The sequence below is a fragment of the Trichomycterus rosablanca genome, chromosome 14 (genome assembly GCF_030014385.1).
Source record: "Trichomycterus rosablanca isolate fTriRos1 chromosome 14, fTriRos1.hap1, whole genome shotgun sequence".
Classification (NCBI taxonomy): Eukaryota; Metazoa; Chordata; class Actinopteri; order Siluriformes; family Trichomycteridae; genus Trichomycterus; species Trichomycterus rosablanca.
The window spans coordinates 8,391,010-8,415,124 of record NC_086001.1 but is presented as its reverse complement, the minus strand read 5'-3'; the positions used below and the strand labels follow the sequence as shown (position 1 = coordinate 8,415,124).

Below are 24,115 nucleotides of genomic sequence, written 5' to 3'. Positions count from 1 at the left end.
GAGACAGGCAGACAGACAGACAAGCAGTCAGAGAGAGAGACAGACATACAGACATACTGATCCAGACAGAGAGACGGACAGAGAGAGAAACAGACAGAAAAACATACTGATCCAGAGAGACAGACAGAGAGAGAAACAGACAGAGAGAGACAGACAGTCAGAGACACAGATAGAGAGAGAGACAGACACAGCATACATGCATCAAATGAATGTACGCAACACCCACAAACAGCACAGCTGCCCCTCATGTGTTGAATAGACGAGCATGAATAGACTGTGTTCAATAGGACTGATGTGTAAACTGATACTGTATCTGTTCAGGCTGGTGTTTCTTACACTGACAAATGTTTTACATTTCTTAAGGTTGTTTCATTTCCATTTGTTCAAAGTAAACACGTTTTTCCAGCCATATTTTGACACTGATTTTTCCTTTTTTATATTTTATCACAACAAACGGATGGCACTGTTACTTATAAATATGATCCAACATAGGTGAATAAATAGTAAATGTTAACCAAATATGCCGTATTTATTAAACCCCCTAAAGTAAACATCTGATATTTTGTTTGTTAAATAAGTTATGACTGTATTGATTTAAAAACACAATAATGCAGTGGGAACTATGAACACCACACAAGGGTTAAGAGAAGTGGATCTTTAAAGATATGAAAAAATACATGACAAAATGAACTGAATTTAAATAAAGAAAAAAGTTTATTACTTCCAAATATAACCTGTGGATAAATGTAATAGAACAGGGCGTCCCAACATTTTGCCATTCTCACCCCACCCAACCATTTACGAAAGCTTTTACAGGTTAAGGAAATTATGGTACATGTAATTACAAACATAGAGAAGGAAATGCACTCTGTTAAAATCCATCTTAGGGCACCACCACCTCACACCTATTCACTTACTAACATCTAGGTGTAATTTAGAATAGCCAATCCACACAATGGCCTGTTTTGGGAAATGAAGTTACAATGGAAATCTCATTAATATCAGAAAACTGTGCAGCACCACTGTGTAGCCTTATACTGTTGGTTACAGAAGTTATGTAAGACCACATACAGTATTCAATCCTAAAGTCTTATTGATCTTTAAATAGCATACAACTAAATAACTCATGATCTCAAAGAAAAACCCATTACTCCTACATTTACACTTAAAATGTAGGTATTAAATTAAAATGTTGTACATACAACATATAAAAAATACATTGATTTCTGCATGTTCTTGCAACCTATAAGCAAACAAATTCCAAGTTACAGAAGTAAATAAACAACAGAATAAGTAAAATGTGTTTCGAATGTCCATGTGACTTTTTTGTTCATGCATTAAAATTTAAACATTTTTAAGGTTTATGTATTAGGTTTATGTATTATTTATATTTAACAAGGTTATTAAAAATAATAATGTTTTTAAAGTACAACTGTTCTAGTTTTGGCAAAATGAGCACCCAAGATTGTGACTTGAATGAAAATGAACCCACAGTAAGTTATTCTAATGGGTTCAATTTTTTTTGGCTGTCCAGAGTATCCAGAGTAGCTTTGTGTTTGTTACATGTACAAAATTATATCAAAAAGAAGCAACAAACCCACACAAAGTCCAAAAGCTCCTCTGAACAACTCATAGTACTGTGTATTGTATTGATGAGATACCAGCTTCTTTGGCCAGGGCGTAAAAGTGGCCCTGTTTCTCAAAAAGTGCACTGGGGGAATCAAACTCCACTATTTTTCCAGCATCCAAAACCATCACCCTGTGAAAAGAAATAAGATAGGATTAATTATGAGAACGTTTTGATGCACATATTGAATGCCTTTATTTGTTATATACAGATGTACAGTACAACGAAATTCTTTCCTCACATATCCCAGCTTGTTTGGAAGCTGGGGTCAGAGCGCAGGGTCGGCCATCGTACGGCGCCCCTGGAGCAGAGAGGGTTAAGAGCCTTGCTAAAGGGCCCAACAGTGGCTGCATGGCAGACCTGGGATTTGAACTCTCAACCTACTTTGCATTGCTGGAAATGTTCTGATTAAGTGAGGTTTAGATTTAGAGCTAAAGGGTGTGTTCGAAAAGCTAGTGAGCTCTCTACATAGACAGCATTTTACGTCATCCTATGTGCGCTCCCAAGAATGAGGCTGTTCAAAATCCTAGATGCCTTAATATGCTCACTAGTTAGGCATCTTAAAATGTCAGAGTTATTTTGACTCAAGAACGAGTGAGCATTGGACGCGTCCCAGCATTCAGTGCGGCAGCTCTTCTCTCACAGAAAAATAAAAAGACATGGCTGATGGTGCAGAGAAACGAACAGAATTATTTTTAAATGTAAATAAATTATTATTGATTTTTAATGTGTATAAACTTGCACAAGTGTCATTTATTTGCAAGTTCGGGCTTGTCAGCTAATTTAACTGTTTTCGGTACACAAAGGGAGATGTTAGGTGACATGCTAGCGCGCTGTGCCACCCCATCCCATTGGTTTGAATGGCAAGATGCTAAATGCAAAACCCAATGGCATCGCTGTCTAAGTAGCTCGTTCAAATAAGCTGACTTATAAGTCAATGACTTATTAGAATCCTCTCTACTGAGGCAGCTGCCTATGTAGGCAGTAAGACAGCAAGGCAGCTCCCTAGGTTTTTGAACACACCCAAAATGTGTCTTGTCTGGTTGAACCCAATATTTGATTAAAATCAGTTCATTGGCAATTCCATTTTACACACTGGTAACTGGTGTTACATGGAATTACCAAAAAAAGAAACCAGAAAGGGGGCAAATACTTTCCCACAACTGTAATAAATAATAGAATTTAAAAAAACAAGCCTGTCAATGTAGGTGTGACTTAGGTGGCAATATCTAATTACATGGCTGATCATGTCCAAATACAATTTATAAGCTTTATATAGACTCAATTATTTTTTGTGGGGGAGGAGATGTCAGCAGGTCTAGTAAGTAGCATATGGATGGATGCCATCACACTTTTTCAGCGTCCGCAGTAACAATTCTGAATACACAGATATAAGTAAATCATTAATTGAATTTAAATTTGGGCATTAATAAAATATTAATGTTAAAAACATTATAATTACATTTATAAAACAAATCTGCCAGGTATGTTATAATTAGTTTAATAAAAAAGTGACTTTCTGGAGTAGCTTATACCATTACTTATATGGTTCAGCTCTAAAGTTTACATACAGAAAAAACAGTTGCAGATCAATTTTAAATGTTTGCATGTATTTTGTTAATTATTATATTCTTTTATCAGCTTTATTAACTTAACATACATAGTCTGATTTTTTTACTTGCACACATGCAGGAATTATACTCTAGTCGTATCCAATTACCCAATTGCATTACACTACTCTCCTCTCTACTGATGCTGATCTCCACTGCTGATTGAGGAGAGTGAGACTGACACACGCCCCCTCCGACACGTGCAGTAGCCGACTGCATCTTTTTACCTGCACGAGTTGAGTTCATATGCGGATCAGTTTTGTGTACGGAGAGCCACACCCTGATCAACGCATTATCCCTCGACTCAATCAGCCAGCAGAGGTCATAATTGCATCAGTTATGAGGTCCCTGCTCCAGCTCCCACCCTGTATAAACAGCAAGCCAATCATTGTTCATGTAGCTGTCCAGCTCAGCCGGATGACAAAGCCGAGTCTCGAACCAACAAGCTCGAAATGTCACACTGGTGTGCTAGTGTGTTTAACCGCTGCACCATCTGAGGTGCACGTAATGTATCCTAACATATAAAGGATACATTAAGTGCACCATACACATATTACACAACAGTACATAATGCACTGTTATACTTTAAAATACTTATAACTACAATCCTGTGCCAAAAAAGGAAGAGGGGTTTGAGGTTTTTGTCTTAGCAACAAGCAAAAATACATTTTTGAATTTACTTTTGAGAATGTAACTGACATCACCAAAATAGTCAGTACCAATAATAAGATTCACATACTGCAGCTTATTATTATTAAGCTATTTCAAGACTGCATTTCATCCAGCTATCCCTTGCACTGGCTATTTGACTACCTGATCCCGGCTGCAAGCTGTTGTAAGTATGGCACTTCCGAGCTCCGCTCTTCATAATTAATGTGTGAGTATAATTAATGAATGTCTGAACACTTAATTTAGACCCTGAAGAACATAATGCAAATGACTGGTCAAGAATAAGTGCAACTGGAACATTCTTCTATCTTGTGTGATATTTACAGTCCAGACGCCACAGGTATCTACAGGTCTTTCATCACTGGATCTTATCCCAGGTAGCTGTAATGATTATTTACTGATTCAGCACCACATACAGCATCATTGTAAACCGTGTTTAAAATAAACATGTGCTGGGGAGCCTGATCTGGCTGAAATATACATGGCCAGCGGGTGTTAGTCACTTAAAAAGCACTCCTGACAGACAGCTGGCAGTGGAGAAAGATAAAGGCTGGTGGCGTGAAGCAGAAAAAAAGGAATCAGAACACTCAGTGCTCTTTTTTTGCAGACTATCCACAGAAAGCTAATCCTGCAATGTTCTGACTATAATTTGACAGCCCCAGACTCCGACCCTGAGCCAATGCTTTTGAACCACCAAGATACACTAAATAAACAATACAATAAAATCTTAAACTAGCACGTACTCCCCACTTTCCCAGAATTATGGACACCGTAAATAGAATACCCCTTAGGATCTAACTCACTGTGTAGGTATGTTGTGTATGTATTGTTGTCCTGCTTAGTAGTTTATAAAATTGCACCTAAGGAACAACAATTAGCACAGAATGGAGGTTGCAAAGTCCAACACCCAAATGTGACTAGAGCAGTATAAAGGGAGTCCCAAAGTTCTGTTTGTTGTTCTTCAGTTCATACTTTGCTGTAAGAACCCACGATCGTGCCAATAAATTCTCCAATCCAGTCAACTGTAATCTTAGTTTTTTGATTATGACTCAATACATGAGGAATGGTTTTGATTTTGAGGAAATGCAAGGAGGAAAAATGTTATGGTAAGATTAGATTTTATGCTTAATATAACCTGAATATTAGTATTATGCTGCTTGTGCAATAAATCCTGATAGTCATGTTGTTGCTTGATGTGTGGCTGGGAGTGGAAAGTACAGAGACAAGAAACATGTCTGTTTTAATCTGTTGCAAAATGTTGTAAGCAGATAAGGAAAAACAGTAACACACAGAATGGAGGTTGCAAAGTCCTACACCCAAACGTGACTAGAGCAGTATAAAGAGAGGCCCATAGTTCTGTTGTTTGTTCTTCACTTCATACTTTGCTGTAAGAACCCACGATTGTGCCAATAAATTCTCCAATCTATGTTTTCTTTTATCATCTGACCTTATTTTTCCACAACAATAAATATAGCTTTTGTTTGATGGAATGCTTCAGGAGGGTTTTTGATTATGACTCAATACATGGAATGGTTTTGGTTTTGATGAAATGCATCAAGAGGTTGATTATGATGTAATATATCAGAAGGTTTTAATGGTAATGTAATAAAAGCAAAGGGTTTTGGTTATGATGTGTCATTATGATGTGCATTGGAATGTATTTAAGAAATAACAATACGCACTGGTAGGGTATTAATGTGATGTAGTGAATCGTAACAAGTTCTGCCTATGACAAAAGGCAATAGCTTATTTTATTTATTTTTTTTGGCATTTTTCCAAATTTTCCTCCCAGTCTAGTCGTATCCAATTACCCAATTGCATTACGCTTCTTCTCTACTGATGCTGATCACCACTGCTGATTGAGGAGAGCAAGACTGACACACGCCCCCTCTGACATGTGTGCAGTACCCGACTGCATCTTTTCACCTGCACGAGGCGAGTTCATATGCGGATCAGCTTTGTGTACGGAGAGACACACCCTGATCAATGAATTATCCCTCGACTCAATCAACCAGCAGAGGTCATAATTGTATTAGTTATGAGGTCCCTATCCGGCTCCCCACACTGTATGAACAACAAGCCAATCAAATTTCAAACCGACAAGTTCGAAATGTTAGCTCTGGTGTGCTAGCGTGTTTTACCGCTGTAGCCTGAGCGTCAGGCAAAAGGTTATGTATGGTTATTTAGTTATTTGTGTTGGACAGGGTTTGTTGGTGAACCGTTGAGGGGGTTTTGGTGGTGCTATGAGACTTAAATAGTTCTTATTATGATGTAACACTGCTCTTTTGAGGTACTTTTAACACAAGTACTTAAAACTAGGATACATTTGAACCCACCCCCCCCCACCCCATTTAAAAGGGACCTTATGGGCACCAACTCAGATCTTATTTGGGTGGGGTTGCATTCTCAGCACTGTAATGGCTCTAACATAGTAAAATAGTAGTGTGTGTTGTACTGGAATGAGTTTATCAGGTGCAGCAGTATTGCTTGTTGAGTTAATTTGGGTTATTCTATTTAATATTGATTTTTTAACTCTCAAATATTGAATTCTTTTTATATGGAATTTGGGAAAATGTTCATTTTCTTCATATACCCATAAATACTAAAACCAGAGAAACTAATAATTATGCAATATTATGCAAAAACCTTTTAAAAAAAAATTTCCATAGCTGAATGTAGCTAAACTGCTATTATAAATGCAGGGTCAAACTCAGTGACCCTCCTCTACTTTACCGTGAGCTGTTGAGGATGGTGTGGATTCGGTGGGCGATGGTAAGCACAGTGCAGTGAGAGAACTCTCGGCTAATGGTGGTCTGGATCAGCTCGTCTGTCTCTAGATCCACGGCAGCAGTGGCTTCATCCAAAATCAGAATCTTTGACCTCCGTAGCAAAGCTCTGGCCAGACAAAGCAGCTGCCTTTGACCCACACTGTAAAGAAAAGCATCCAGGTTTGCATGATAACCACCAGTGATGTGCATTGGTCTGCATGTCAAATAATAGTCTTTTGAGGGTTAAACCGATCAGCCATAACATTAAAACTACCTCCTTGTTTCCACACACATTGTCCATGTTATCTGCATCACTTACCACATAGAAGCACTTTGTAGTTCTCTGCATGCTTTGTTAGCCCCCTTTCATTCTGTTATTTAATGATCAGGACTCTCCCAGGACCCCCACAGAGCCGGTATTATTTAGGTGGTGGATCATTCTCAGCACTGCAGTGACACTGACATGGTGGTGTGTTAGTGTGTGTTGTGCTGGTATGAGTGGATAAGACACAGCAGCACTGCTGGAGTTTTTAAACACCTCACTGTCACTGCTGGACTGAGAATAGTCCACCAACTAAAAATATGCAGCCAACAGCGCCCCGTGGGCAGCGTCCTGTGACCACTGATGAAGGTCTAGACGATGACCAACTCAAAGAGCAGCAACAGATGAGCAATCGTCTCTGACTTGACATCTACAAGGTGGACCAACTAGGTAGGAGTGTCTAATAGAGTGGACAGTGAGTGGACATGGTATTTAAAAACTCCAGCAGCACTGCTGTGTCTGATCCACTCACACCAGCACAACACTCACTAACGCACCACCACCATGTCAGTATCACTGCAGTGCTGAGAATGATCCACCACCTAAATAATACCTGCTCTGTGGGGGTCCTGACCATTGAAGAACAGAGTGAAAGCAGGATAAAAAAGTATTTAGAGAAACAGACGGACTACAGTCAGTAATTGTAGAACTACAAAGTGCTTCTTTATGCTAAGTGGAGCTGATAAAATGGACAGTGAGTGTCGAAACAAGGAGGTGGTTTTAATGTTATGGCTGATCGGTGTATATTATACAAAATAAATGCTAAAACTGGCCCATGGATGGATCCTCCAACAGGACAAACATTCAAGTCCACAAAAAAGCATTTGAGCATAGATTCACAAGACAAACGTGCAGTCTTAACCTTACCTGAGATTTTCTCCACCCTCTGAAACCTCATGCTGTAATCCTGCTTGCAGAGATGCCACATAATCCTTTAGGTGAGACAGCTCTAAAACTTTAAAGATGTCACCATCACTAAACTGTTCGAACGGGTCCAGGTTCATCCGCAGAGTTCCAGAGAACAGCACTGGGTCCTGCAAATTAGACAGATTAGTCATATTGAGCCTGGTATTCATATCCAATTACATAATTATATGTTCAAATCAGTGAAAATCTTACTGAAGGAATAAAACAATGTCAATATAACTAGTCTCACAAGGCCAGGCTTCATCTCTGACTTGATTTTAAGGTGGGTGGAAACAGATACCTCATTAGAAAGGAAACATGGATAAAGGTAGATTCCAAATGTGTGTCCCAAATCACACTTAGTACTGTACTAAATTTACATTTCAGCATTTAGCAGACACTTTTATCCAAAGCGCCTTACAGCCATAACATTAAAACCACCTCCTTGTTTCTTCACTCACTGTCCATTTTTTTAGTCCATTTACTGACTGTAGTTCATCTGTTTCTCTACATACTTTTTTTTAAACCTGCTTTCGCCCTGTTCTTCAATGGTCAGGGTCCCCACAGGACCACTACAGAGCAGGTATTTGGGTAGTGAATCATTCTCAGCACTGCAGTGACACTGGTGTGAAACTGGTGGTGTGTTAGTGTGTGTTGTGCTGGTATGAGTGGACAAGACACAGCAGTGCTGCTGGAGTTTTAAAATACCGTGTCCACTCACTGTCCACTCTATTAGACACTCCTACCTAGTTGGTCCACCTTGTAGATGTAAAGTCAGAGACGATCTCGCATCTATTGCTGCTGTTTGAGTTGGTCATCTTCTAGAGCTTCATCAGTGGTCACAGGACGCTGCCCACGGGGCGCTGTTGGGTGGATATCTTAGGTTGGTGGACTATTCTAAGTCCAGCAGTGACAGTGAGGTGTTTAAAAACTCCATCAGCATTGCTGTGTCTGATCCACTAACACATCTGATCCACCACCTAAATAATACCTACTCTGTGGTGGCCCTGGGAGAGTCCTGACCATGCAGGCGATAAAATGGACAATGTGTGCAGAAACAAGGAGGTGGTTTTAATGTTATGGCTGATCGGTGTACAGTCTAAGCAATTGAAGGTTAAAGGCTTTGCTCAAGGGCCCAACAGCAGCAACCTGATGGGCTTTACTAGTCCAGTACCTTAACCACTAGGCTACAACGTCTTTAAATAGGATGTATAATTAGTACACTTTGATTGATAGTCAAGCATCAGAAGAAATCTCTTGGGATGTTCAAGTAAATAATGGTGCATTAAAGCTAAACACCGTGCTCATAAATAATTATGCAAAAATGTACAACGGTGCATCAAAACACCTCAAAGGGAACGAAATTAAATTAGACTATTTATAACATATTTACATTTCACATGTGGGAAATGCTCTAGCATTGGAGCAGGTTTCAGAAAACTGTAGCAGTGCCCTATACCAGGGGTTTTCAACCTGTGGGGAGGAGTTGATTCATTTTAAGCGCAGCGTAAGTTTCTTTTCTCAGTCATCTCTCTGTTTTTACTGTTATAATGAATGTTGCATTTGTAAATAAACACCAACTACTACAGAACATTCTGTGTGACTCGCTTACCTTAAAAAGCTCAGGCTTGATTATACTGAGTATTACCACAGAGCGGGAACCGACTCAGACTCGTTCTGTCTGTGGAGCTAAAAGTTTTCTGTCAGTCAGAGCAGATGATCCCGAACTAACCAACTTAGTAATTGATGAACTTTGTCTATGCTTGACTCTGTGAAGTAATGTTTTCTGCTCTCATCTACATCAAAAAGCAAGAACCGCTTATGATTTACCAAAGTGAACCATGAATTTATATAATGTGCTGATAGATTCGGCTCAGATGGGGTCGGACTGTATTTTTCTAAAGTAATATTTTCAATCAGCAAAATTGCATCGTATGTATGACGTGCACAACGTTAATGGCGTTACTTTAGCTTGTCAGAAGCTTTCTCAATGATTTCTGTGCGGTGGTTGACGAAGGGGAGGGTGGCGTGGCGCAAGTTGGGGGGTCGCGCAAGTTCGCGGTTGGCACACGGAGGGGGGCGCATGTCCAAAAAGGTTGAAAACCCCTGCCCTATACTGGTGTTCATAGGCCATATGTCCAATGATATAACCCAGAATTTAGATTACATTATAAAAATGGAGCCTTGTCTTGGTGGACTAATACAGTACATTGCAGTAATACTAATGATGGCCTTATAAAAAATGATTCTTAAAAATATTTTATCCATACCCTACACAAGCGTTACATTCTTGGTTATATAATGCCAGAAATTAATGCATTACATTTACTTCTAACCACTTCAGAAATAAAGCCAGAGAAAACTAGACCTGTGTCTGAATCACGCAGAAGAAGAAATAAACCTCCGGTAAGCCATTTTTTCCATATAAACGGTATAAACATGGAGGTGCATATAGCTGAGACACCCCTATGCATGATACAGACACAGTAATGCCAAATATGATTTCCTGTTCTTCATGTATAATGAAGAGTTGATGCCAGGATTGCATTAGATCTTTTTAAGTAAAAAATACTCAAAACAGGCAGACGTGTATTATATTCTTGATACTATTTTCCACTGGAAGCATGATTAAGTATGATTAGGTACAGTACCATGCTCTGACAATTTGTAGGAGCTACAATATTCAAGGTTAATATGAATGCATTATAAAATACACTGATCAGCCATAACATTAAAACCACCTCCTTGTTTCTACACTCACTGTACATTTTATCAGCTCCACTTACCATATAAAAGCAGTTTGTAGTTCTACAATTACTGACTGTAGTCCATCTGTTTCTCTACATACTTTTTTAGCCTGCTTTCGCCCTGTTATTCACTGGTCAGGACTCTCCCAGGACCACCACAGAGCAGGTATTATTTGGGTGGTAGATCATTCTCAGCACTGCTGTGTGTTGTGCTGGTATGAGTGGACAAGACACAGCAGTGCTGCTGGAGTTTTTAAATACCGTGTCCACTCACTGTCCACTCTATTAGACACTCCTACCTAGTTGGTCAACCTTGTAGATGTAAAGTCAGAGAAGATCACTCATCTGTTGCTGATGTTTGAGTTGGTCATCCTCTAGACCCTCATCAGTGGTCACAGGACGCTGCCCATGGTGGCTGGATATTTTTGGTTGGTGGACTATTCTCAGTCCAGCAGTGACACTGAGGTGTTTAAAACTCCATCAGCATTGCTGTGTTTTATCCACTCATACCAGCACAACACACACTAACACACCACCACCATGTCAGTGTCATTGCAGTGCTGAGAATGATCCACAACCCAAATAATACCTGCTCTGTAGTGGTCCTGTGGGGGTCCTGACCATTGACGAACAGCATGAAAGGGGGCTAACAAAGCATGCAGAGAAACAGATGGACTACAGTGAACTACAAAGTGCTTCTATATGGTAAGTGGAGCTGTTAAAATGGACAGCGAGTGTAGAAACAAGGAGGTGGTTTTAATGTTATGGCTGATTGGTGGAAATATAAATAAAATTTTAAATAAATAATAGTCACACCTCTGCTGCAACTCTGAACAGCAGTTACACTCTCATTACACCTGGAGCTTTATGCTTTTGGCACTGAACAGTGATAAACCTGCCTAACTAAAGTCTTCATTCATCCATCAAAAGCATTTCTGTTCTTGTTTGTTGGACTGTGGTAGCAGGTTTTGTTTTGGGATGACAGGTAATTAATGTGGCTGAATTCCAGACAGCTGCAGTATGGCTGGGTGTCAATTCCTGTAAGAATGTTTTGACAAGTGTGCTTGTTTACGAAGCACTTTGCAATATGCTGACAATGTTTGAAGCAGATATATAAAAGCACTTAGATGTTGTAAAGCAATTTCTTTATGATGTCAGAGATGAAAATGGCATGCGGCCACCGGAGGCCAAAGACAAACGCCTTTAAGAAATAAGAGGGTATAATGAGGGTGTCATTGAGCACCTCTATGGAGGGCAGGGGGTGAGGGTGTTTATGCAGCAGCCGGAGTATGAACCTGCATTAGTTTACCTTTATAAAATTACTTAAAAAGAGTATAATATACACAGCAATATACAATTAAGTCAAAAGTCATAAGTATATGTACACCGATCAGCCATAACATTAAAACCACCTTCTTATTTCTACACACACTGTCCATGTTATCAGCTCCACCTACCATATAGAAGCACTTTGTAGTTCTACAATTACTGACTGTAGTCCATCTGTTTCTCTGCATGCTTTGTTAGCCCCCTTTCATGCTGTTCTTCAATGGTCAGGACCACCACAGAGCAGGTATTATTTGGGTGGTGGATCATTCTCAGCACTGCATTGGTGGCGGTGTGTTAGTGTGTGTTGTGCTGGTATGAGTGGATCAGACACAGCAATGCTGATGGAGTTTTTAACACCTCACTGTCACTGCTGGACTAAGAATAGTCCACCAACCAAAAATATCCAGCCAACAGTGCCCCGTAGGCAACGTCCTGTGACCACTGATGAGGGTCTAGAAGATGACCAACTCAAACAGCAGCAATAGATGAGCGATCGTCTCTGACTTTACGTCTACAAGGTGGACCAACTAGGAAGGAGTGTCTAATAGAGTGGACAGTGAGTGGACACGGTATTTAAAAACTCCAGCAGCGCTGCTGTGTCTGATCCACTCATACCAGCACAACACACACTAACACACCACCACCATGTCAGTGTCACTGCAGTGCTGAGATCATCCACCACCTAAATAATACCTGCTCTGTGGGGGTCCTGACCATTGAAGAACAGCATGAAAGGGGGCTAACAAAGCATGCAGAGAAACAGATGGACTACAGTCAGTAATTGTAGAACTACAAAGTGCTTCTATATGGTAAGTGGAGCTGATAAAATAAACAGTAAGTGAAGAAACAAGGAGGTGGTTTTAAGGTTATGGCTGATCGGTGTATGTAATCACCTGTGGAATGATGGTCAACCGGTTTCTGAGAGCATGGAGACCCAGACTTGAAATGTCAACTCCGTCTATGACGATTCGTCCCTCGGCTGCCTCCATGATACGGAAAAGACAGTTCGTCAGGCTAGACTTTCCTGCTCCAGTCCGACCCACAATGCCAATCTGCAAAACATTCAAGTAACAAAGTCTAGTTATGCACTGACAGTTAGTGTATGTTCTTACCATTTAAAATATTGTATATACCACACAGTCGAGTCACATTATGACCATTTCTTGCTTTCAATGACAGCAGTGCGTAGCTCATGAAGGAAGTCATGTTTCGTGAGCTGGCTTGGTGGGTATATAAGGTGTGTGATAGGCTGTCTGCAGATATATCCCTTGTTGCTGTCATGGGTAAAGTACCATGGGTAAAATTGTCTTCCCTGGGGCAGATGGAATCTTCAAGCTTGGCAATGCGGCATGTCACGACTACATGTAGAAATGATCAACGTTGGTTGGACTTCCAAGTACTTCCCTGGCCCCTAATTTCCCAGACTTGAACTCAACTGAGCATCTGTGGGACCACCACAATTGTCGTGTTCGTTCTATGGATCCTCAGCATGGTCCAGATACCTGTGACAACCTACCAGGACCTTATTGAGTCACTCCCAGCCCGTCTAGCTGCTGTCCATGCTGCACACACCGGTTACACTGGATATTAGCTGGTGGTCATAATAATGTGACTCGACTGTGTATAAACTACTACTGCGACATGATTTCCAGTTCTGGAGGCCAACTGTTCTACAGTTTTAAGCTTTCCTTAGTCAAAACACACCAGATCCTGCTTTTGGACGTTCTAATCATCAGGTGTGTTGAGACTAGTTAGTTAGTTAGTTAGTTAGATCCTCCAACACTAGCTACCATATCGGGCAGCAAGTGTTCTTCATCGTTTCCAGTCTTGGCAAGAGCTTCTGTTCATCCCTCATGGTCTTGTATAAATGTTCCTCTCCATATAAGTCTGGGGCATCCTCTTGGAACTAGGGAATACTCTAGCAGGCTGCTAGGACTGAATTTGTTTAGTGGCAAATTATTTAATTAGCCATGAAGTCCACAAAAAAGCAAAGTATTAGTAGTAGTAGCCTGATACCCAAGACTAACTGGTCTATGTATTTTATATTAGTTTAATTTAAGCTTCAGAAAGAGCCACTGTCTCCGAACTGTGAATCTTTCAAGAAGCCACTCAAGTACCAAAACTCCTAACGTCCCCAAGAACATGTTGACAACTTGTCCCGAAAGTAAAAAAAAAAAAAAAAAACCTAAGCAAACTAAGGAACTGCAGGCCTCACTTGCATAAAAAAGGTCAGCGTTCATAAATTTATTATGAGAAAAGAAACTGGACATAAATAGTGTTCTATAGCAAACCAAAAGGCACATAAATGTTTGCATTACTGCTGAATTCGATCGTTCCTGACTTCACAAATGCTCTATTGACTAAATAAAGACACTCCATAAAAAGCTTTCACGAAAAAGTGAAGACTGTTAGAGCATATATACACCAGTTTTCACAGCACTGTGTTTAGATATATAAATATATTCACATCAAACTTCAGAGTAATAAAAAAATATGATCTGACTGATTTTGAAAGTGTCATGGATGTAGATGGTGCCAGACAAGCTGGTTTGAGGATGTGTGAATCAGGTGACCTCTAGGGATTTTCACACATTACATTCTCTCCAGTGTACACAGTCTGGAGAGGTCAGAAGAAAATGGTCAGATTGGTTGAAGCTGACAGGAAGGCTGCATTAGTTTAAATAACTACCTTCTACAAAAGTGTGAAAGCTAAAAGCATCTCAGAATGCACAACACGTCAAACCCTAAGGCAGACGGGCTACGACAAGAGAAGCACATCAGGTTTTACTGCTGTCAGATAAAATCAGCTCACAGGAGCTGTGATATGATAATAAGTATGATGATGATAATAATAATAATAATAATACTAACAGCAGCAACAACAACAAAGATAAAAATTATAATAATAACAAAACAACATTAATAGTAATAATAAATAATAATAACAATAATTAATAATAACAAAGTCATAAGTCATAACAAAACATCACCACCAACAACATTAATAATAACAACAACAATAATAATAGCAACAAAACGACACCAATAATAATAATAATAATAATAATGATAATAGCAACAAAACACCACCACCAACAATAATAATACCAACAATACCAATAATAATAATTATAATAACAATAATATTAATATAACATGTCACATGACTGTTGTGGCTGTACAGTTATTAGCTGACAAGTGGAACCCAAAGTGTTCTTTTGCTGTTGTAGCCGATGATGCTTTTCTGTTTACCATGAAAGAAAGTGTTTTTTAAGCTTAAACTAGCCTTGATCATCTTCTCTGACCTTTCCCATCAAAATGGATTATTCACCTGCAGAACTGTCGCTCATTGGATTTTTTGTGCACTATTCTGTGTAAACTCTGAAGTCCTTGACTTGGTCTGAATGATTTCATACACTGCTTTGATGCTACATGAGATTGTGGTGAGCTTATGCTCTATAGACAGTATGAGCACAAAGTAAGTTCAATAGTACAACTGATTTATACTGATATGGTTCCAATGCTAAGCAATCCACTGAGTGGGAGTTTTTGATGGTTTTTTGACATCCCATTTACACCGCTGTCAAAAACATCAACTAGTTGAAATATAATTTCAACAGGAACATTTTATCCATTTTTCCTTACAGCATAGAAAAAAAAAAGTTATTTTATTCATTCACTTTAGGAACCACTTTTACTTGTCGAGACAAGGTGTTTTCAGCTCAGCGCCAATCCTGAAATCACTGGACACACAGTGCTGCATACTGTTTCTTAGTTAATATATTCCTTAATAATTTAGGAAGAAATGTATCCTATTTATTACATTTTTAATAATTTAGAAACTGAATGCACAACACGTCAAACCCTAAGGCAGACGGGCTACAACAACAGAGAACCACATCAGGTTTTACTGCTGTCAGATAACAACAACTCAATGTGGCTGTGATATAATTAATATTATAATAATAATAATAATAACAATAATAATAATAATAACAACAACAATACTAACAAAAATCACCACCAATAACATTAATAATAATAAAACAACAACAATAATAAAAACACAACCAATAATAATAACAAAACATCACCATCAACAACATTAATAATAACAACAACAAAGCAACAACAATAATAATAACAAACCCCCAACAATAATAATAATAATAATAATAATGAAACACCACTACCAACAACAACAACAATAACAACCAAACATTTCCACCAACAACATTAATAATAACAACACAACCAATAATAATAATAATAATACACTGATTCTTGAGCTAAGGGACAAAATGAATTTTATTTCTTCAATTTAAAAATAACAATTCTACATCATTTGAAACTGATATATTAATAGACAAAGGTTTTAACTAATTAACTGTGAAAGGGAACAGGTTTTTCCTAATACAATTTTTATCAAAATTGACATTATTTCACTTCATAACTTGATTAATGTCAACTCCGTCAGACACACAAAAAAGTATGCTATTTTAATTTGATCAGTACTACATGAGTGTAAAGACCTCAAGTATCTAATTACGGTGTTCTGTAACAGAGTTAAGTAATAAAATTAATTGTACACATTTTTGTTCAAATTTCACACTAATTTGAAAAATCCCATTGTGAAATTCCTAAATTTTGTATATTTATTGTTAATATTAAACATATACAATCAATGTTTTTAAGCAAAAAAGACACCATTGCATGTAGTTCTGCTGGTGTTTTAATATATAAACACAATAAACTGAACAAACAGTAACATATTTCTTTGAAAAAAAGACAAAAACCTTAATCTGCTGATGTTCACAAGCAACTGACGGTGTTGACAAGCAACTACCGGTGTTGACCAATAACTAATGGAGATGAAAACTTATAAAGTATTTTACTAACAACTGGTCAGACTAGTTTTGAAATAAAACCCTCAAGGAAAGTGGAAGAGAAAGAACCCAAAGAACAGCTTTCAACAGGATCTCCAGGCAGACATTAGGAGACTAGGATGTACCTGGCATCCAGTGACTGAGCAACAAACTAACTGAAAACTGTTTTGTTATTTTCTTAATTTTTTCTTTTAAAATATGTATTTCCCTTGAATGCCTTTTCCTTGTTTTCTTTTCTCCCTTTCATTTGCAAGAGCACGTCTGCTCATAGTTGGCTTTTCAGTCTGCTGGTCTAGTGGACTATCTGGGGGTGTGTCTACTTGCTGCAGTGCATTCTGCATAGCCCCGACATAAGACCTGACGGAGTTGATGTCTGACGGAATTGACAAAATGAGATATTTTTCCATTTTAATCATGTCTTGTACACTGGAGCCATTTTGGTTTTACTTCAATTCCTAGCTGCCTCCATAATCTAAACTAAAATGATTTTGTTTATTCTACAGTTCTTAGCTAAGATTATCATAATGTTAAGATGGTGTTGACATGATAAAGCTGTGACTGCAGTGGTATTAACATTGTTAGTTTAATATATCAGAAAATTGAAAACTTACCAGACCACAATCACTACTGTTACATCCACCAAGAACAGGAAGTGGAAAGAGGGCCTCAGAGTCATAGCTGACCATGACCTTGCCTAATTTATTCTGAATTATAAAAACATCTTACGGAGTTGACTGAAAGTGAGGACACAACTTTAATAGGCAATTTATGCGTTATGTGATATCTTATTAAATCATTCCTTTCATTTGATATGTATATTTATGCATTTTTATCATTTTTAATCACTTTTTTTGTCACTTTGACATTATGACCTCATGCTGAGGACAGGTGAAGTTACATGTACTTTCCAAGTACAGAGCCTGCATTTTAACATAAACTTATTTAAAAATATATCAAATTAATTTAATGAGCATACACAGATCCTTCATATTTAACTTTTAAAAGATTTTTATTATTTATAATTTCTTCATTTTTAACAACAAGAATACTTTTTAATGTAGGACATGTTTTGTCCCTTATCTCAAGAATCAGTGAATAATAACAATAATAACACCACCAATAATAATAATAATAACAACAACAATAATAACACCACCAGTAATAATAATAATAACAACAATAAAAACACCACCAATAAGAATAATAACAACACCACCACCAATAATAACAATAATAACACCAATAATAATAATAGTAATAATAATGATAACAGCAACAAAACAACACCAACAACAAGAACAATAATAACGCAGCATTTATGTTTTGCAATAGGAGAAATATCTGGATTGCAGACAGGCCAGTTAAGTTTCTCATGCAATTCCATCTCAAGGCTTGAAGGTCAAACACAGGTTCTAGCCTTGCTTTACACATACCGAGATACTTTCTCAGAATTCCCCACATCTTTTCACAATATCATGCATGATAGATGGTGAAATACCTCAGTAATTTGCAATCTTGCATTGACAATTCCTTCACAGCGTTTGATACAAAGTGATGAGGCACAACCCATATGTGCTAGCTGAGTCCTAGGTGGATTTTCTTTTTATACTTAGTAATGTTACCCTCACCTGTTACAGACTTGCTTATTGGGTTTTGAATATTCTTGAATTTACATTCTGCTTTTATTTTGCCAGTCCCAACTTTTAATGTGTTGCAGGCATTACATTTAGAATTGTTATATTAACAATTCATAAAATACAATCCATATGATCAGCCAATATGTTAAAATCCATTTCTTTATATAAAGATTCAAGCAAATTAACAAATCCCATATTCTTTTTTTTTTTTTTTAAATGTCCCAACTTTCCTGGAAAAACACATTAATTTCAGACAGAACAGTATATGTTCCAATTATTCTGTCATATAATAAAGAACAGTTTCAGAAACCATTAAAAGCTCATGATGGCAATGTAATTACAAGTCTCTTATAAGTAAATGTTTCACCTTACCTGCATACTATAGCAGACCAGACATTCTGAACTTTCTCTTTCTATCTCAAATTTTAAATGCCCAATCAAGGTAATATTTTCATTAAATTTACATTTTGGTGTTTAGCAGATGCTTTTATCCACAGCAGGGCCTTGCTCAAGAACCCAACAATGGCAATCTGGAAGTGGTGGGGTTTGAACCAGCAACCTTCTGCTTACTATTCCATTACCTTAACCGGGTTAAGCAGTACAGTGGTACCTTGTAACTCAATGTTCCCTAAACACAAAATCTTTGAAACTCAACACCCTTCGTCAAGACATTTGTACCCTTAAACTCAACGTTTCCCTTAAACTCAACGTTTCCCTTAAACTCAACGTTTCCCTTAAACTTAAAGTGCAGGTTTTATTGTATTTTTGATTGGTTTTAACTGTTTTTAATTGTATTTCAGTGTTTTTATATTATATGTGTGTTATTTCTAGTGTATAAGTGTTAAAAACAACCCCATTATTTTACATTAGCCTAAAATATATGCAGTTCCATGGGACCATGGAACGCATGAACAGGTTTTCATACATCCTTATGGGAAAAAATACCTCATAACTCAACGTCTTTTAAACTCAACGCCACTCCCAAAACCAACTGACGTCGGGTTTCAAGGTACCACTGTATTTGTCTGTGGTTAAAACACAGCCAGTGCATTTTCTGATAAGATTAATAATGTCCGTGTGATAGAAGAATAGGACAGTGTTACCTTCTCAGTGCTTTGAATGTCACAGGTGATGCCATGCAGAACGAGCTCCAGCTCTGGCCGGTATCGAACCTTGTAGTCCTGGAACTGGATTTTCCCTGTGCTGGGCCAGTCACTCGGAGGTTGTTTGTCTGTGATCCATGGAGCCTGGACACAGTAATAAAGAAAAATGGGAATTTGAATCAACACGTATTAGAATTTCATAGTTCTTTAAGTTCTTTCATAAATTCATTTTGGATTGATAATTTGGTGGTGTTTAAACCTTTTTACAGCTCTGTGGCATGGCCTTCTGATTTTTTTGCTTCCAACTTGGTAGCAGTTGGGGAGGGCTTTTCCTGCTCCAGCATAAACGTGCACAGAGCAAAATCAATAAAGACATGTGACAAGTGACAAGACAAGTGTGGATTGAGAAACACTAGGGAGCTGAACAGAACTCTGACCTCAAGACTAGTGAGCACCGTTGGTATGAATTTTTACATTTACGTTTTTAGCATTTAGCAGACGCTTTTATCCAAAGTGACCAACCGTATACAGTCTAAGCAATTGAGGGATAAGGGCCTTGCTCAAGGGCCCAACAGTGGCAACTAGGGATGTAACGATACACTCTACCCACAATGCGATGCGATTCACGATACTGGGTTCACGATACGATTTTTTCCTGAGTTTTTTAAACAAAATGAAATTGAAGACAAATGATGACAAAGTTTCCTTTAATTATTTCTCTAAATTTAATTATTTATCTAAATAATGAATGCCCTTTTATTTCTGAGATAGGTACAAACTATGCCAAATTATGCCTATTGTGTAAAAAAACAAATGAAATTTTAAAACAAATTCAACATTATATAAATAAATGAATAATACAAATAAAGAAAGTGTCCTCACATAAATAAATTTGGCTGGAAAATCCCCTACCTGGCAACTTTGTGAAGTGCCGTCAACCAGGCGAGGTAACTAGCGCCAGTGCCCTCTGCTGTTTAAAGTGATTATCGATTCATCTTAAATGAATAACCGATTCGAATCGTGGCACATGTGCACCGATTTTTAACTCTCTTGTGGTGCATCATTACATCCCTAGTGGCAACCAGGCAGTGGTGAGTTTTTGAACCGGTGACCCTCTACTTACTAGTCCAGTATCTTAACCGCTAGGCTATAACTGCCCCCTGTAACTGTATGAATTGGAACATGAATAGCAAGATGACCTCACAAATGCTTCTTTTGACCAAATCTTCTTCTACATCTTAACTGGGAAGGAATCCGTTTCTACGACGCTCTTGAATTATCAGCAAACGATCAAACACACTTTGTGCTTAAATGGCTAATAAAGTCCGGAAAAAGCAGCTATATGGAAAAAGCTATATAGCAGGCCAATTTGCTCTAATAAATAGATGTCCACTGTGAATAAAAGAGCTTTGTCTGTAAGACGTACCTCATTTTTTATTTTGGTGTACTCGCTGACCCTCTCCACGGCCACGATGTTAGTCTCCAGATCTGATGTCATCCTCACAAGCCAGTTCAAAGTCTGAGTCACCTAATAGATTCATAAGACACAAGTGCAGGGCTGAAATTAAAATGAGCCGCATTCGTAAGCACTACCTGACACATAAAGAACAAACAGCAAAAAACAACAATTAGTAACTGCTAAAAGAACATAAAAAAGAAACATAGAAGGCACAATGCATTACAGCTGTGTTACGATGAAAGTACACTAAGCATAGCAGAGCCAGTAATCATCAAACAACTGTGTTAAGAATTCTGTGCTGTCGATGCGGTCCTGTTTTTACATAGTAAAAGAATTAAAGCCATTTATCTGGATACAGACAAGAGAAAGAGAATCTTTTCATGACGAAACAAAGAAATAGCGGCTCATTCATCAGAAACAGTTTTTTTCTGTGGCGTATTGATAAGAAAAGAGTTTAACCCAGTGAGAAAGTGTTTTCTCATTTTCGTTTTCTCACTGGGAATCGGCAGATTTAATTAATTCATTTACAACTCCAAATAAGAAAAAGAGTTTCTTACATTTACTTTGACTTTTATTTGATTGCAGACAGGATGAACCTGAGATATTTCATGTTTTGTCTGCTCAACTTCATTTCATTTATTAATATACCTCCATTCCTGCACTTCAGGCCTGCAACACATTCGGGGGGACGGGGGCAATTTAGGGCTAGTAATGAGGTGAAAAAACTAAATAATGATGTGATTCCAAACAGGTGATGTCAACAGGTGATTATAATTATGGTTTGGTACAAAAGCAGCATCCAGGAAAGGCTGAGTCTCTGATGAGCAAAGATGATCAGAGGATCTCCAGTTTGTCAACAAATGTGTGAGAAAATGATTGAAATGATCAAAAACAATAAACCTCAAAGAACGATTGGACGGAATTTGCATATTTCTCCCTCAGAGAATGGAGTTACACACACAAATGCCACTTAAAACTTTACTGTGCAAAAAAGAAGCCGCCTTATGTTAACCATGTCCAGAAGCGATGTCGACTTCTCTTAGCCCTAAGGCATCTAGGATGGACCATCACACAGTGGAAACGTGTATTGTGATCAGATGAATCAGCGTTCCAGCATTTAAAAAAAAAAAAGGATGCTGTGTGCTCCGAATGAAAGACAAAAAGGAGCATCCAGACTGTTATCAGCAACAAGTCCAAAAGCCAGGGTCTGTCATGGTATGGGGCTGTGTCAGTGCCCTTTACAAAGGTCATTTACACTTCTGTGATGGCAGCATTAATGCAGAAAAATACATTGAGATCTTAGAGCAGCATATGCTGCCCTCAAGATGTCATCTTTTCCAGGGACATCCATGTATCTTTCAACAAGACGATGCAAAACCACATGCTGCACACATTACAAAGGCATGGCTGCAGAAGAAGAGGGTACGGGTACTGGACTGGCCTGCCTGCAGTCCTGACCTGTCCCCATTAGAGAATGTGTGGAGAATTTTGAAAGGAAAAATGCGACAACGACGACCCCGTACTGTTGCACATCTTAAGACGTGTTTGCAGGAAGAACGGGACAAAATAAAAGCTGAAACACTAAATCACTTGGTCTCTTCAGTGCCAAAACATCTTTTAAGTGTGGTGAAAAGGAATGGCAACATTACAGATTGGTAAATGCTTTACTGTCCCAACTTTTTTGGAATGTGTTGCAGGCCTGAAATGCAGGAATGGATGTTTATTAATAAATGAAATGACGTTGAGCAGATAAAACATGAAATATCTCAGGTTCATCTTGTCTGCAATGGAATAAAAGTCAAAGTAAATGTAAGAAACTCTGTGTTTTTTTATTATTTGCTTTTTCCATGCTGTCCCAACTTTTTCTGACTTAGGGTTGTATTCAGCACAAGGTGGATTCATTTAGCACACTCCAGACAAGGTACCGAATCTTCACAGAGCTACACATACCCTCCTGGTGCAATAATAATATATGACAAAAGCAAAAAAATAATGTCTAGACACAGTCATCAAAATGATGGTTATTTATCAATCATTCATCTTCAGCAACTTTGTCATCCTGACTACTGTGGATTCAAAGCCTACCCTGTAACACTGCAAACAACAAAAAAAAACAACTCCCTTGACAAGGTGGCAATCTCACTCACACATCTATCCAACGTATCATGGAAAAGTGTTAAGAAAGCAGAATAACCCGGGGAAACACATCTCTAAGATAAGAAAGCTGTGTGACTCTGTGTGATAAGAAAGCTTATGAATACAAAGTTGTGCACCATGATTATCAAATAATAATACATAAGAAAATATGTTTTATTAATAATTTTCTAATAAATAAAATATGTGCATTAACTTCTTCTCATCAAAACATCAAATTTTACCAGGTGTGAGGAAAATAATCATTTAAATTATTTAGATGCTAGACTTCAAACTCTGTGCGTCCCACAATACCACAAAGTTCCGAGTTGCTAGATGTTTTAGCAGTTATAAAACCTTTGACATGTAAAAGAAATTATGTTACTGCCCCCAAACTTTACTGAATAAAATGGAATATGTAATTAGCCACAATATTCCAATATGCATTTAAGCAAAATAAATCTCCACTTTTTAAATAAAAAAATTGAAAGCATCATTATTATTTTATTAGTATTACTTTTATTATACTATGTATATACTACATATCGTCGCTGTCCGAGGAAAAACACGTATCTCCACTTTTAGCGATTTTCACTTTTTGTGTTGATTGTGGGTATAAATCCCTGTCTCTCCAAAGCAGCGAATATCAAAATGACCAATGAAAAGACCTGTCCATCAAAACCGTGTATCTCCTCCTCCTTCCCCTCCGGTACTGTTTGAGAAATGCGTAATGTTTGATCTATACACTTTATTCAGGTTATTCATGTGCATGGTTGTAAACATGATTTATATTTGTACACATAAGTCCATTTTACATTTGAAACAAACAGACTGATGATCTGATAAAGATATATTTTTTATTTCTGTGCTGAATTGTTTCTAAATCTGTGGTTTGTTTGTCCAGTTACTGTCAGGGGAA

The 24,115-nt window shown here is 37.9% G+C and overlaps 1 protein-coding gene across 1 annotated transcript in view; it reads right to left on the bottom strand.

Annotated features, from left to right (window-relative positions):
* Positions 1-691: 691 nt before the first annotated feature.
* The window catches only part of abcc2 (ATP-binding cassette, sub-family C (CFTR/MRP), member 2), a 77,472-nt gene continuing 54,048 nt past the window's right edge, over positions 692-24,115 (bottom strand). The window contains exons 27-32 of the mRNA XM_063008557.1: positions 21,031-21,132; positions 19,605-19,748; positions 12,872-13,030; positions 7,864-8,030; positions 6,640-6,834; positions 692-1,759 (exon numbers count right to left, since the gene is read on the bottom strand). Of these exons, the coding sequence (XP_062864627.1) occupies positions 1,630-1,759; positions 6,640-6,834; positions 7,864-8,030; positions 12,872-13,030; positions 19,605-19,748; positions 21,031-21,132 (897 nt within the window). The 3' untranslated portion in view covers positions 692-1,629. The remainder of the gene's footprint in view (positions 1,760-6,639; positions 6,835-7,863; positions 8,031-12,871; positions 13,031-19,604; positions 19,749-21,030; positions 21,133-24,115) is intronic.